This window comes from Alligator sinensis, unplaced genomic scaffold, assembly GCF_000455745.1.
Source record: "Alligator sinensis unplaced genomic scaffold, ASM45574v1 scaffold658_1, whole genome shotgun sequence".
Taxonomy (NCBI): Eukaryota; Metazoa; Chordata; order Crocodylia; family Alligatoridae; genus Alligator; species Alligator sinensis.
This window is the reverse complement of record NW_005842109.1, coordinates 664,844-680,708: the sequence shown is the minus strand read 5'-3', so window position 1 is coordinate 680,708 and position 15,865 is coordinate 664,844. Positions and strand designations below refer to the sequence as shown.

At 41.0% G+C, this 15,865-nt stretch overlaps 1 protein-coding gene across 7 annotated transcripts in view; it reads right to left on the bottom strand.

Annotated features, from left to right (window-relative positions):
* ORC3 (origin recognition complex subunit 3) overlaps nt 1-15,865 on the bottom strand; it is a 91,840-nt gene that overhangs the window by 47,551 nt on the left and 28,424 nt on the right. For 4 of the 7 annotated variants that reach the window (XM_025205265.1, XM_006024562.2, XM_006024563.2 and 1 more), the window contains 6 exons: nt 11,084-11,228; nt 8,926-9,030; nt 7,644-7,795; nt 5,485-5,618; nt 3,620-3,779; nt 1,994-2,107 (listed from right to left, as the gene is read on the bottom strand). In XM_025205265.1, coding sequence (XP_025061050.1) covers nt 1,994-2,107; nt 3,620-3,779; nt 5,485-5,618; nt 7,644-7,795; nt 8,926-9,030; nt 11,084-11,228 — 810 coding nt within the window. Of the gene's footprint in view, nt 1-1,993; nt 2,108-3,619; nt 3,780-5,484; nt 5,619-7,643; nt 7,796-8,925; nt 9,031-11,083; nt 11,229-12,055; nt 12,171-15,865 lie in introns of all 7 variants that reach the window. The other 3 variants (XM_025205267.1, XM_025205268.1, XM_025205266.1) reach the window with 1 other exon arrangement.

Here is a 15,865-nt window from a genome sequence, read left to right as displayed (position 1 = left end):
GAGAGTCCAGAGAAGAGCCACGCGCCTGATCAGAGGTCAGGGAAGCAGACCCTACGATGACAGGCTGAGAGCCCTGGGGCTCTTTAGCCTGGAAAAGCGCAGGCTCAGGGGTGATCTGATGGCCAGCTACAAGTTTATCAGGGGTGACCACCAGTATCTGGGGGAACGTTTGTTCACCAGAGCGCCCCAAGGGATGACGAGGTCGAATGGTCACAAACTACTTCAAGATCGTTTCAGGCTGGACATAAGGAAGAACTTCTTTACTGTCCGAGCCCCCAAGGTCTGGAACAGCCTGCCACCGGAGGTGGTTCAAGCGCCTTCATTGAACACCTTCAAGATGAAACTGGATGCTTATCTTGCTGGGATCCTATGACCCCAGCTGACTTCCTGCCCTTTGGGCGGGGGGCTGGACTTGATCTTCCAAGGTCCCTTCCAGCCCTGATGTCTATGAAATCTATGAAGCAGTCACCCTTCTTCAGGCACCTGGAGTCTCTGCTGTTCTGAGACTCCAAGGAATGAGAGAAGCTAAAAAAGTGTGACAGGATGTCAGGAAGAATGTAAATAGGTGGAAATTAGGAAAACAAAAAGGTAGAGCAGGGAAGCAAGGGGGGGGAAAAAGCATGGGGGGAGGGAAGAAAGCCAGAGGTGAGTAAGGGAGACTACAGTAGTAGTAATTCAAGGTAGAAAAGAGGCTGTCTGTGATAAAGGAAATAGCTGGAAATTAGGAAGACAAAGAGCAGAGAAGTAGGGGAGGGGAGAGGAGAAAGAGGTGGTGGGGAGAAAAGTGTAAGAGGTCAGGTCTAGCAGGTACCTTTACACATTACAACCTACCTGACATCTGATTCATCAGGTACCTGCCAGACCTGACCTCTTACATTCCCGCCCCCCTGCTACTTTTCTGTCCTTGGTTTTCCTAATATTTCCTTTTTCACAGACAGCCTCTTTTCTACCTTGAATTACTACTACTGTAGTTTCCCTTACTCACCTTTGGCTTTCTTCCCTTCCCCCCTTTCCCCGCCTCCCTTTTTTTCCTAATTTCCACCTATTTACATTCTCACTGACATCCCTCCACACTTTTAGCTTCTCTCATTCCTTGGATTCTCAGAACAGCAGAGACTCCCTATGCCCGAACAAGGGTGCTGTGCCCCAAAGCTTGCTAAGATCTTTGTTCCAACTACACAGTTGCTCTAATAAAAGATATCACATCTACCCAAAGAACCTTGCCTGCCTTATTTACTGCACGTTTTTTGGAAGGCAAGGAAACATAATTATTTTGTCTAGTTGTGTAAATCTTTTCTGCTACAGAATGATTGCCTTTTGAAACCTTTACAAAGTCTGTATGGTTATTCGCTTCAATTATTATGTGTCCCTGAAGAGGACAATTGTACACCTTGCACACACACATGATTGTGGAGTTCTGCTAACGAGTGTTCATAGGGAATCTGGGGCATCATTATTGATCCTGGAAGCATAAGATAGCTGGACTGAAAGGCATCATTTCCATGATGGGGAGAGGCTATGTGCAAGATGCTTTAAGAAACCAAGGAAAATGACAGCATCTTAAGAGCAGAGTTGTGGGATCCAAACAGCAGGATGGGAAGTGCTACCAGGCTCAGGCCAGCCTGCATATTTATTTCCCCTCCCCACAAAACCCCCCCCCCAAAAAACTGATTCTGCCCTTTAAAGCATGTTCTCGCTTTTTTTTGTTTGTTTGTTTCCAACTTTTTTCTTTCTATGGCTTTTGCTATAGAATGACAAGTATTCTAAAAATGTTCCCTTCTTCATGACTTGTTTGAATTTGAAAATATGGGAAGGTTTGTAGGAAACTGCCCAGAGACTTGATCTGACTCCACTATATTCAAAGGGAATTTTGCTATCAACTTCAAGAGAAGCAAAGTTAGGCTTTAATAATGTGGTTGCAAGTCATTCAATGTGGAGAAATCCTATTCCATTTTCACCATCTCTCAACTGAATACTTCTTGCACCTGCTTACCTGAAAGCCTTTGATAAAATTCTGAACAGAGAAATCATGGTACAAAAATATGTTGATTAGGACCTGAAGTACTTTCTCACTTAATTTAAAAGGAAACTTGGTTGTCAGAAGTAGCTGGAGGAATCAAAGAGAAACAATTAATTTTCTTGCTGAACTTTGCCAGAATAGATTACATTTAAGGTTATGTGTAATTTCAAGTAGCAATACCAGTAGTGTTCTTTCTTGAATACATAAGTAGTAAAGCAGTTATATCTGCCTTTGGTTTAACTCTTGGCATGCGCTAAAATTACACTACGATAACTAGTTAATGTATGTAACCAACTTCTGCTAAGCAGCATTCATTTCAAGCTCCCTCTACATGTGCTGTGCTGGAAAGGCCTCCTGCCGTGCCACATGTGCATGACAGGAGGCGCAACTGTGGGATCATGCATTAGATCCAATTGGGAGCCTGATCCCAGGCTCCCTCTGCACTGGCAAGGAACAGGCTCCCACGACTGGGAGCTCCCTCAGCTTCATGCACCTCCAAGGCTAGGAGATTGCAACAACCACGATCTCTCAGCCCCGGCGGCTTCACAGTGTCCGCAACTATGGGATTCTGGATGCTGGCAGTTGCCAAGATGATGCCAGGACCCAGAGTCTGCTGCTGCTGGAGTTGAGAATCCTCTGTTACAGGACTCCCAGTCCCAGCTGGCAGTGCAAATTAAAGCTTGATAGCAACCAGCTATCAGTTAGTACACATTTTTGAGATCTAACTTTATAGCTAGTTGGAGCATTTTATGGCTTGATAGGTACCTTGCACCTGGCTAGTCTCAAGGTAACTGCACAATTAACTGTGCAATACCTGTAACATGTAGAGGGAGCCTCAGACATGCACAGTTTTATTTACTGAAAGGGACATTTTAAAGTTTACTGTTATAGGACATTTTAAATGTTATCCAATTTAAATTACATGCAAATTTTATATTAATTCCCTCCCTTTTTTTCAAATTATGATATAGCAAATATTACAATAAGCATCAGAGGTATTATTACTTTCTGAAAGCATAAAAGATGATCCACAGACATTCTGCATATGGACTAGCACTGAAACCACACAAGCAACATATTTGAATGGTTGGACATTATAACTGCACAAATCTCATTTTCATCAGTCTGAAGAATTTCCATTCAGCATAATTTTCATTGTACATGTAGGCTAAAATGCCATCCTTATTTGGAACTAAGTGAAAAACTTCAAAGCAGTGCTTTAATAAAGGAGAGAGAATAACAACTACATAGCTCTGTGTATGCATGTGCATGCATGCACACACCAAAACAAGTAAGAGATTAAGGCACGTATGGAATAATTTCTGAACTACCTCCAGAACTGTGTAAAGGGGAAATTCTTAGTAAGTGACTTGATAAGCAGCTTTAAAGCAATGGCTTGATATAGAGAATGTATGGCTTTCAGGAACAGATTCTCCTTTAAAAGTTTTAAGCTAGCCTAAATTCATAGAATCATAGAAAATTAAAGTTGGAAAGGACCTCAGGAGGTCATCTAGTCCAACAAAGTGTAAGATGCTATTACACATGTCCACAGTACTTGTGCATATTTACTCCCACTAATTTATCTAGAAAGCCAATTACCTTATCAATTACTGTTCCCAGGTGCTCCTTACATGAAAGACACTGGAAGAGCTCTATACACAGCAGAGAAGAAACAGAATGAGGTAGTAACCTGTGGATGATCATTGGAGATGTGGCTATCCCAAAAATGAGAACAAGAGGTAATTCATGTATGTGCTGACTAGACCATGGGGAAAGGAGAAAGAAAAAAAAGAAAATGTAATAGTTATACTTCTTTCCTCCACTATTTTCCGATAAAATAAACAAATGCAATACAGCACATCCCTGTTACAGCAGCAGGCTAAATGGATTGAACAGGAGACAGGAGCAATGTAAACAAACCACTATAACTAGAACAAAATGAATTTTGACGGGGCCGGGGTGGGGGGGGAGGGGGAGGAGGAAGCAGGTGTTATATACACCACCCACCCCACATTCTCCCCCCGCCAAAGGTGGGGGGGGGGAAAATCAAACTATTTTTTAGGATACATAACTTCAGAAAGAAACTTTTTAAATATCTGCCTTTAGAGTCAGAGTACATGAAGGATTCTCTCTGTTAATTTTATCTAGCTGAAAAGCCATATTTAAATAACTATATTTTGCTGCTTTTATTTGTGTATCAATTTGTTCATGCATTATGAGGCAGGGAAAACTGGTGCATGAGTGGCTGTTTCAATATAGCATTAATTACTGTATGTTGCATGAAAATACTGTATCACCAATAATTTGTTCTTTTAAAAAAATCCTAAACTACTTTGTTTCTCTTTGTATGGAAGTTTTTTCCATTTTTGCCCTCTATAAATCTCTTCTGAGCTGTGATCATCAGAACTGAATACTGCATTCAAAGGAAGGTGTGCCTGTCCTTTATAGAGAGCCAAGACATTTTTAGTACAGTATTATTCCTTCTGTCTTTCCCAGCTTCATGGAATCCAAAATGTTTGTTACCTCTCAGTATACATTTTCTTATAGATAATTAATACATTAAAACGTACCCACATATCTTTACAGAGCCCTGGGGCACCCACTACCAACCTCCCTCTATGATAAGTATTTACTCCTTTTTTGTTTTTAACCTTAGTGAGTTTCTGATCCATGACAGAGCATCAGCTCTCATCCTGTGGCTACTTCTTTTCCTTAACTATGTTTTTCTAAGGAGTTTTATAGACTATTATATAAAACCAAATAAATATTTGTCATTTATCTTCTGTTCTTTCACTATCTTCAAAAAAGTCTAATGAACTAGAAAGGTAGGATTTTTCTATTAAAAAAACTTGTTTTTTTAAGTCTCTGGTCTTATATGCATCCATAATGCCCTCTTTCCATCTTTATTATTTCAACAAGGGCGCAGCTTATATTTGAGTATAAGTGAATTGGTCTAATTTCCGGAACATCCCTAGCACCTTAAGAGATTCAGATAGTATTGCCTAACTTTCAGTCCATCAGTATAGTAATTAATTTTAAAAGCAGACAACTTTTCTCTTACTTGTACAGTGATTGTACTGACTCTAAACTTATCTGAAGATACTATCTGAAAAAAGATATGCTTTACATATCAAGGTAAGGCAAATTATTTACTACACATTCATGACTATTTGGAAAACTGAACACTAGGATTCTTTCCAAGTGAATTGTGGGAGAATGTGTCCATCCTTCCTGGCATGTAGAGGGGGGTTGTAGGCAAGAGTACAAATGGTGTTTATTTCCCCAGCTAGGTTACACAGCCCAGGTCCAAAGCACCACCACAAAGCTCAGTGTGGACTGGAAAAACCCACACAAAAATAACGTAGTCCGCTAAACTCCCTTATGCTATGCATTTCCCTCATGGCAACAACCAGAAAATAGGTGGAGCAGGAAGGCATCAGTCCAAAAATCTCAGTTCAAATTACCTGCTAATAACGATGAAGTCTTGGAGTACTTTGGTTGTGAAACTTTCCATGTCTTTGAAGATAACCACAATTGGAGGAGACTGCCAGTGACTGGGAGAAGTTCTTTTTTTGCTTGGAGTTTCAGAACCTGTTTTCTTTAAAGCCATTGTGCATATATTACAAAACAGAAGGTAGCAAGGTATAAAGGTAAGCTTCTGGTCTCCTATGTTATACCCAAAATAGATAAAAGTAACTATTTCAGGAACACAATACATCTTCTGTTACTGTACACAGCTGCAGCAGTCTTCCTGTATCTGAAGTAAAACAGCCATGATAACAGAGAACAAGTAAAAACAATATACCAGTAAGGGCATATCTTGCCCTTAACCTCTTTAAGCGTAGAGAGCCTCCTAGCAAAAGAACTACTGTGATTCCATTGGGCAACAGGTGAGACAATATGGACAACATCTGCCCACTTATGCAATGCCCTGTAGCAGCAAAGGCATATGCTAAAATCCACCTCCATTTGCAAAGCACATAAGTTTCACTGAGGTCATGTAATACAGTGAATGTTTCTAGCTTTTGTTTTTAAAACTTATCACATGAGAACAAGAGGAAACCTTTGGAGTGTGAGTCACTTCTGTAAAATATCTGTGTTCCTAGATTGTAAGAAAATATGAAACATTTAGGAAGTTGAAGGCTGTAGTGCACAGTTCACACTTTAGATGGTTTAATGGGCACAATTAAATTACTAAACCACATCCCCAGGTATTTGGCTGTTTGTATATAATATTCAATACAAGTGTTTCAGGGCTCGCTTTTGAGGAGAATATTTTTAGGAAGTCATAACTGAGTTTTAAGCCTCCAAAATGTTTAGAAATAAACAGGAGGCTTGTTAGTTTTCATAATCCTTAAAACACAAACAAAAATTTTAAGTGTCTTTCCAAAAAGGGCACACAATCATAATTCACTAGTCTGAGGTCATTAAAAAAAACCAAACCACTTTCAGATTCTGAAAAGCTCAGGAAAAGGTATTATCTAGCATGTGACAAAAAGCTAGTTTTGAAAGCATTTTGACTGTCAGATATAAAACTATGGGTGCAGAAACTACACATTTATTAAGTGAAATGGACATATATATGATGCACATTTACTCTGCAGAAAAAACTGTTCTCTGATGCAAAGTTACTTCTGTAGAAGTCAGAAGTAAATTTACTCCCAGGACAGTTGCTCCGGTATACATGCCGTGTGTCTGCTAACATGGTAGTAGACAAAGCTAGACAAAACAGAGAATGGATTTCTTCCAGGACAAAGCCTTTTAATTCTGGGATCCTACAGACATACAAGCCCATCTTCCCATTTTAAGTACCTGTAAAATACCAACACAATACTTCTCTCAGACAATCGTCTGGGCTAATTTGAGTCAATTGCCATTCAAAATGTGTGTAAATGACTGCCTCCATTATTGTTTTGAGAAAAAATAATTAGACTCAGGATAATCCCAAGATTTGTTTTTAGCCTGGGGTAGCTTTCTGCTCAATGCAAACTGGCCCCACTGCCACCTAGTGGCTAGGTGCTCCACTGGCCTAGAAACTTGAAAGAGTTGTTTGTACAACTAACTGCTCCTTACTACACAGTAAATTTACTGCAGGATAAAATCCAGGTTAAATTACTCTCAGTCAGTGGTTCTCAACCTTTTGAGACTTAAGGCACCCCTCAGAAAGTGCCAGGACTTAATTTTCACCCATTTTTCAACTACAGTAAAATAAGAAAGTTCTTCTGTTGTAGAGCTCAGAAAGACCATAACAGGTCAGAAATTTTTTTGACAACATGGATTCCTATTTGAAATCTCAGGGTTTACCATAAGAATCATGGGTAGGTATTTGCATACCTAACAGTGCTATTGCATGGAACCCCAGAACACCCTGGCTGAAAAAAATCACTGCTCTGGTTTAGCGGTTTTCAAAATGCATTTCCCAGAATCCTGGGGTTCTGCTATAGGTCATCAGGGGTTCTGCAAACAGATTGAGTGTAATAATGGAGTGGGGCGGGAGGTGGTGCACTCAGGCAACACTGTTCTTGACAAACAAATCACATGTCCACACCCTAGGGTATGAAGTTAAATTCCTACAAGACTCCATAAATCTGGCATTTTGTAAACTGGCGATATGAAAACCTACCTTTGTTACACATTCATACCAGTCAGTAAGAGCATCCAGTGAACAGCGGATCCTTTTTTTGGAAACTGTAACATATTCCTCCTCTTCGGACTGGTCTTCTACGTAACAGTCCGTTAGCTGTCCCATCAGCTTCTTCAGCAGATGTCTTATTCCTTTCCAATACACATAGATGCACATTGAGAAACATTTTAATTACCAAAAATTGTAAACCCCTCGCCACACAACAAAATCAACATTTTATTGAAGTTTATCCTGTTTTTCTCTCTTGTTTATAACTTTCTCCAATATGCCCTACCTCCCTGAAGAGCAGTATTCTCAGACTACCAAGACAAATTCCTAACCTCATCAAATAAGTGTTCAATATACACTGTGTTGTTAGCTTACTATCTTGCCTAGGAATCAAGAATGAAAATCCATATGCTGATCCTTTCCCTCCCCTGGGCTTGAACCATGAACTGTTACTGCAATATTAGATCAACCTGAAGAGAGGCCAGAAGCCTAATTAAGAGATTTGGTAGCATTTCCAGGAGTGATTTCAGTCCTTGAGTTTCAGAAAAAAAAAGTAAGTATTTGGCAGAAAGTATTATAGATGTCTCCTGCCTGCCATAAAATAATTTAAAAGCATTTAAAAAGACTAACTGATCTGCTTCATTCGTAATGGCATATAAATGAGCCAGCTGGTAAGTTTTTCATACAGTATCAATATGTATGCACCAGGCCTGTCCTTGCCATTTAGAGAAAAAATGGCTAGTGTTTTTCTGCAAATAGGTAAAGCAATTCTTTTAAACAGATGCAATTCCCCTCACTGTAAAATTATTCTGACTCAGAGTTGATGGCTAAAGGACAGGGATTGGTATTTATGAGTGTTCTCTACTGAAGGAGATCTTAGCATACAAATCTCAAACTTCTCTGCTTCTTTCAGTGTTAAAAAAGGATACGGTTAGTTTAAATATACAACTGCAAAATCTTTATGTATGCAATAGCTTTATTCCAAATTGAACAGGCTGACAAAGCTCAAATGCTGGCATAAGGAGTGGTAGAATCCTTATTTTGAACAAAGCTGGACACAGCTCAAAATATGTAAAGGAGACTAATACATTGGTCACAGATTAGACTAGATGCCTGGAATGGACAGTACTACTACACTGGGTCACGAATTGGACTAGATGTCTGAAGTCTTTTGCATTCTTACTTTCTATTACTTTTACACTGAGAAAAATATAGAATTTGTAGTTAAGGGCATTCATCATTTGAATGTTGTCAAAACAATGACAGTATCTACCTGGACATTCCTTGGCTTGCAATGAAACTACATAAGGAGTAACATTATCCTGAAGAACCTCTGAAAGACGTTTAAATGTCAAGTCATGATCTGTAACATTTACACCTAGAAGGAAGACAAATTAATACTGTATTATTCCTGTTTGTGACCACAATCCCTGAACAGCAAACTATGCAACAAGCTAATGCTAAAAAATAGACAAGCAAGTGAAAAAAAACACAAATTGCTTTTAAGGTAAGATATAAAGGGTGTTCAGAAGCTCCCATTAGTGCTAACTGAGTAAAAGCAACAGAAAATGTTTAATCAATCAAAATCCCTCCACAGGGAAGAAAAGCTCAGGCACCTGAGACTTGAATGTATCTTAGGGGTTGTCTACATGGGCAGTTGTCGTGAAATAAATCAAGCTTGTAAATTTTCAGCACACTAACAACTCAATAGTAACTCCCCAAATGGACGGGGGGGAAAATGCATTCGTGGTCGTAGTCAGTCTGTCCTGGGAGAAAATGGTGATCTGTAAATGCAGAGGACTACACTTGATGGCTTGAAAGTCCTTTTCCAGTCCAATGGTCTTATGCACACACTTAGTATGCAGTAAATTTACTTTGTTTACTTCGCAGCAAATCCCCCAAGTAGGTAAACTTTCAGTTGCATGCCATCAAAATAGGAGTACTTCAACTCTGAATTTCAGTGAACCAGGTATCAAGGAGGCTAATCAATTGCAAAGAGGAGTAAAGGTCTACTTTATTTTTGTTACGTAGAATTTTGAAGGGACGAAGACAATGAAACTGGTAATAACACAAGAAGACTCTCCAAACTCTTCATAGATATTAAGACCCTCAATAATCCTATGATACAAGTAGTGTTTATTCTCTCTCTGTTCCCTGCCACAATTATTCAAAGAATTGACCAATTCCAGGAAGGCACATATTTGACTTTTTAAAGAAGGGAACCCAAGACAGTTTGGTAGTGTGGCTAAAGGAAGTGACTGAAAAGGAAGACCCTGGATTTGGAAGGCTTGAGGTCAACTACACTGGAGACATCTTAAAAATAATTTTAAATTTGTTTCACTTAAATCAAATAAAAAAAAAACAGGTAGAGCCATAATGCAGACCTGATTTTAGGTAACAAAAGACAGCTTGACTCTAATATTAAAGTTTCAAGACCAAGTCTCATGAAAATACTTCAGTAAGAAGTGGATCAGGTATCTTAAACAGATTAATGATTACAGATCTAAGCAATTTTGTAACTGTTTTAGACAAGCAAGTTTCAAAGCTAGTTAGAAAATCCCACTACTATAGGAGAGCCAGCCAGTCAAACATTACTATAGCCACTAAAGTTGAAATGTTGGCCCCACTAAGGTTAAAAGGTGAAACTCCCAGTAATATTTATGGATTAAATCATGGCGACTTTCTTTTTTCTTAAGTTCCTTATTTGTCAAAAAAACCAGAAGGTAATACTTTGATAGGTCAAAGTGGGCCATCAGAACAAACACAAGACATCTGTATGCTAGGTAAAGAGAAACAATGTAATAATTTAGATAGTTCAAACAAACTGCAGAGCAAGTTGGTGGAAGAACTGGGAATAGAATTCAAACATCCTGATTTCCAACCTATTATTCAACACTGCCTCTGACTGCCTACGATGGGGGTGCTAAAACTCAGCCCACACCCCAGGCTGGATCTGGACCATGGGGCTCCTTGTGGCCTAGATCTGGACCCACATGCAGAAGGGCAAGCAGAACCGTGTCAGCACAGCCATCACTTGCTCCCTTGTCACCAAAGACCATTCCCAATATGGTCCCACAGCTCTGGATTTTGCAGCAGGCCCCAGCCCCTTCCCCAACCCTTCTGGGAGCCCCATGGGCCAAAGAAAATGGCTCCACAGGTCATATGTTTGATACTTCTTCCCCAAGATAACGTCTGTGATGGAGATATTCTCATATTGTGTGATACACATAGAAAAAACAAGAAGAACCAAAACATGTTAACAAACAAGAGTCAAGGAGGGAGTTGAATGTATCCAAAGCTCGAGCTCCTTGCTCCAATAGCTGGAACGCACTGACTCAATTTCATGTGACCTTTATATTAATTTAGAGAGCTGACACAAGGGATGTGACAGATGTAACACAAAGTATCTTAAAATGCCAAAAAAAGGTTACCCAAGACAAGAGCTGCAGTAGGAATTTCGCTGGACTTCATCCGACAAGCCCATTCTATCTTCTTCTCTTGGAATTCAGAGTGAGATTGTCTCAGAAAACGTATTATGTTATCGTATAACTGTTTATTCAATTCCTCTTGTATTTGCTACAAACAAACATTAAATAGTTTTTATTATACAGAAATACAGAGACAAGAATCCCTCTCATCTCCCTCCCCTCCTTTCAATTTACTGTTTTTAATAGCCCCAAAGCAAATTATCCACAGTCCAGTTCTGAGAAAATGTTGTTTTCCTGTCAAATTTGAACATTGTGTGTTATTTATTAGGTGGCAGGAAAAATGCTTTCCCTAGATGTTCTGATCATGTGCCTCAATAACAATTCCAGGATACTGTATCTTCGCTTAACTGTCTGGTTGCATGACAGTTTGTCCAGGAAAAAAAAATAATTTAGCTATGGAAAATTGTAAGTAACCTTTGGACGAACAAAAATACAATTACTTTCTAGCAGAATGCCTACATCTATGCTTATTATTCCCTACTGATTTATGAAACACCTGCAAGCAGAGTTTATGCAAGTTCTATAATTATTCCTATAAATCTAATCAGAAAAAGGCTACAAGAAAGCAATAGGTCTAAATTATGGAGGAGAAAAATAAAACTTCAGCCACATCACTGATGATGTGTCACCATCTTTTGCTCCCCTTTGTCCTTAGAGAATTATTTTCATACTGGGACCAAAACAAATTTTTAAAAAAATCTCTGAATGACAGATATACATTATAACACATTACAGGCATTGTTCTACTTCCCTTTATTGTTACTTGTATTTGTGGTGTGCTAACTTCAGCCCAGTTTGCTACTTCTCCTGAAAGTTAAAATCCAGTGACTAGTATGAGTCTGTTGCTTTAGAACGTGGATGTTACAAAGAGGAAGAAAGGACAATCTCATGCTCCTAACAACAAAATTTACTCACAGGGTTGGTTTTGGGGCCTGTCGTCACTAGGCATGAGGCAACCTGGCAAGAGTCAGCTTGTAGTTTCACCTAATCATGTTGAAGAGCCCAGCACAAGAGTCTGGCTCTATTCATGCTGCAGAGAAGCAATCAGATTTCTTGCATTGTTTCTTTTTGTGACCATCAGTGCACATTTAACACAAAATTGCATTGAGCTGGTCCACAACACCCTAGGTTAGCAGTTCCCAACTTTGGGGTTGCAACAATAAAAAAAATGGGGTCGCAAAGACACTTGACAGGGTCAACCAATTACAGTGAAAATCACAGAAAAAAAAAGCAGGAAATGGCAGGTTCCCCCTGCAGGCTGGCAGAGTTCCAGCGGTTTGGAGTGGGGGGAGTAGGAGGAGAGCGATCAGAGGCAGGGGGTAGCACCTGCATGTGTGCACACACTTACGCATGTGGCAGCCAGGCAGCTCCCTCCAGCTAAATCTATGCAGGGATGGGAAGGCACATTGAGGTCCCCATGGTGAGGGAGGGAGGAGAAAAAAAAGCAGGGCTGGAGCGCTGCCCAGTCGGGCTGGTGCATGGGCCCCGAGGCTGGGGCAGGAATATGGGGTCTGGGTGGGGGAGCAGGATGGAGTTATAGGCAGATTGTTCAGAGGGCGGCAGGGGGGCTGGCTCCCAACTTCTGTGCACACTCCTGGGGAGGGTGGCATAGGAGGGCACATGCCCCCCAGATTTGTGTGTGGGGGTGAATCAGATGCCTGCTATGGGCTTGGGGCTCCCTTCCCTGCTGCCCTCCCCTCCAGGGCCTCCACAGCTCAGTGGATGGGACCCAGCATGGAAGGGCAGAGCAGAGCAGGGAAGCTCAGTGCTGCTGCCAGGAGCTCCATGCCAGCCGCACGGCCGTGGTGAGGCACCGTCTACCCAACCAGCAGGTGTCACAACTCTGAGTCGTCACTGCTACCAGGCAGGCAGGGGGCACCTTGCTATGGTGGCACAGCCTGTGTGGAACTCCCGGCAGCATCACTGAGCCTCCCTGCCCCACTCTGCCCTCCCATGCTGGGTAGCCCATCCACTGGGCTATGGAGGCCCTGGAAGGGAGGGCAGCAGGGCTGGGAGCCCCAAGCCTGCAGTGAGCAGCCCACATTCCCCATCCCCCCCGGGTTCTGCTCCAAGCATATTGCTCACAGTGGGAGGGGGCGTTGATCTCATCTGCATTATTTTGGGGGTCACAAAAAATGTCCAATGTTTAAATGGGATCATGCTAAGGAAAAGGCTGGGAAGCACTACCCTAGGTCCTTGCTCTGTATGGTTACAATACAAATTATTTCTTCCAAAGTACATTATTCCTTCATCTAGTTTTTTAAGTCCTTATTCTTTGTGCATCATTTCCAAATTTTGCTATCTTGTCACCCTCTTTACCAAATCATTTGAAATGCTGAGTGAAAACCATGCAGATTTTGAGCATTACTTTGTTGATTTGATGAAACCTGACAATTTGGTTCCTACTCTGTTTTTCAACTCTTAATGAGTTTCTAATCTATAGCAGTTTAGTATTTCTCACCACAGGACTACCGTGCTTCCCTAACGGCTGCTTGCGAAGGACTTTTTCATAAATGTTTTGGAAGTCCAATAAGTTACATCTGCAGATTCTCCCTTATCTAATATGTTCTGGAAAGTAACTGCAATGTTAGATACCTAGAATTGCTCTGCTGCTAAACTGATAAGAATAATAGGAGCTTGAGAGAAAAAGATGGATTTAAAAAAAAAAAAAAAAAATCACACACAGATACACTTTTTTCCAGATGCTAAATATACACGCCTTCAGTAAGAATGGTAAGACAAAGTATAAAAGCATTATTTCGGTGCTTTAAAAATAAAAAAGTCTGTTATATTTTTAAGTTCAGCACAGGGCCCAAATTCTTTTTTACATTATTAACAGGTGGAGGGGGAACCAGATGGGAAAGCTAGGAGACTACATTTCTCTGATATTCCCCAGCTAAAAATACTTCTCACCTGCTCCATCTTGCAACATTAAGCTTATTAAAACATCTAGGGTTTCTACTTAAAACATACTTATATAAATAAGACTTCAAATTACCAAAAATGTTGAGGAAAGATTTTATATTCTGTAGAATATTATTTTAGTGGTTTTCCAGCTACCATCCTGTTTTGCATCTTAACAGGACTGGTAAGTTTACCCATGTGTCCTCTGCTATTCTGGGGTCATCCTGACTGGATGTTCCCTCCTTGTTCAAATGTTGGCATGAAGTCCAGTTCATCCTGTCTGCTGTTGCTTGCTCCTGGAGTTAGCATCAGCAAATTATAGCTAGCATAACTGTCCTATGATAATACTGTGCCATACTTTCAAGCATCCACTTGGAGCTGTGCAGAAGCCCCAGATCTCCTCCCCTTCTGTGGAAAAGAGAAGATTCAGGAGCCTCTGACAGGAAGCACTGAACAGTATTTGCAAGGCCATTACTAAAGGGATGCACCCTCCTATCAAATCTAAAGCCAGGATCTGAAATCAGATTGCAAAAAAGCTAAGGATCTGAATTTTCTCTGCATGGAGTCTGGCCTGTTCTGGAACTCTACTTCAGGTACAATTGAGAAGCTCATTATTTTCTTACTTTATACTTAACACTATATATGATTAATATCATTAAGACTACCTGTCCTCATTATGAAAAGCTGAACAGGACTTCATCACCAGGCAACCTCAACTGTATCATGTGGATAGCGCCAAGGCAATCATGGGGGAAGCAGGCTGAGACTGACAGGCCAATAACAGAGCTGGCTGAAAGTCAGAACCTCCTTCACTATGCAAAGGTCTGAGCAAAAAGCAAAGAAAAATAGGAAAAAAAAAAGTGGTCACCCAGCCTGTCAGTCCAGGGAAGGGAACTTCATTCAGTAAGTACATTCCTTTAAACTCACTAGATTTATTCTATTTTAAGTAAATGATATTCCACATCATACTATGCACTTTCTGATTGTGTTTTCATGTGCACGGTAGACCAGGACCTGTTGGATGGATGTAAGCTAGTAACCTTTTTAAGTTCCTCTTCTCTTGTGTGTGCTTCAAACAGAGACCACACAGGGAAGAGAGAGGGAGGAGATGGGGGGAAAAATATGTTCAGAATCAGAATCTGGCCGTGCCTATTCAAAAGCTTTCTGCTCCAAGCTGCCACACAATCGCAGAACCCCCATTTCTCTCTGCCAGCTCCCCCCACTTGACCTCTTGCCACAACCACATCTCCTCTCCTCCCATGTGCTCAAAACGGCGATTCCACTGAGGAAGGAGCTCAGAAGACAAATACTGCTGCAGTAAGAATGAAATAGGATGTTCCATCACACCGACATCTTTCTCCTTTCCTGCCTCCTCCTCCCAACATACCCGCTGCTACTGTAATCTCTCTCTTCCTCCCAAGTGCTCAAAACAGCAACTCCATCTCCTCCCCCAGTTTTTAATACGCCAGATTCAAAAAAAGAAAATGTGTTCAATGCCCTTTCTAAGGCTACAGATTTTATAGCATGCTGTTAGAGCTGTGCAAAGCTTCGGGTGGCTATTTGATTCAGAGGAGATTCGGCCTGATTCAGTGGCCGAATCTCCAAATCCAAATAGAATCAGGGGACCAATTAAAAGGTCCGAATCCATTCAAAGCTCTCCAAATCTTCGGAAAAGGTTTGGAGAGCTTTGATAATTCAGGCAGTCCCCAGTGGCTGCAGCTGGACTCAGAGCTGGTAAATACTAGGGGTGGGGGATGAGAGGCTGGGGGAGGAGACCGTGGGGGGCCCCCTGCCAGCCCCCCTGCCCCAGCAACCCCATGG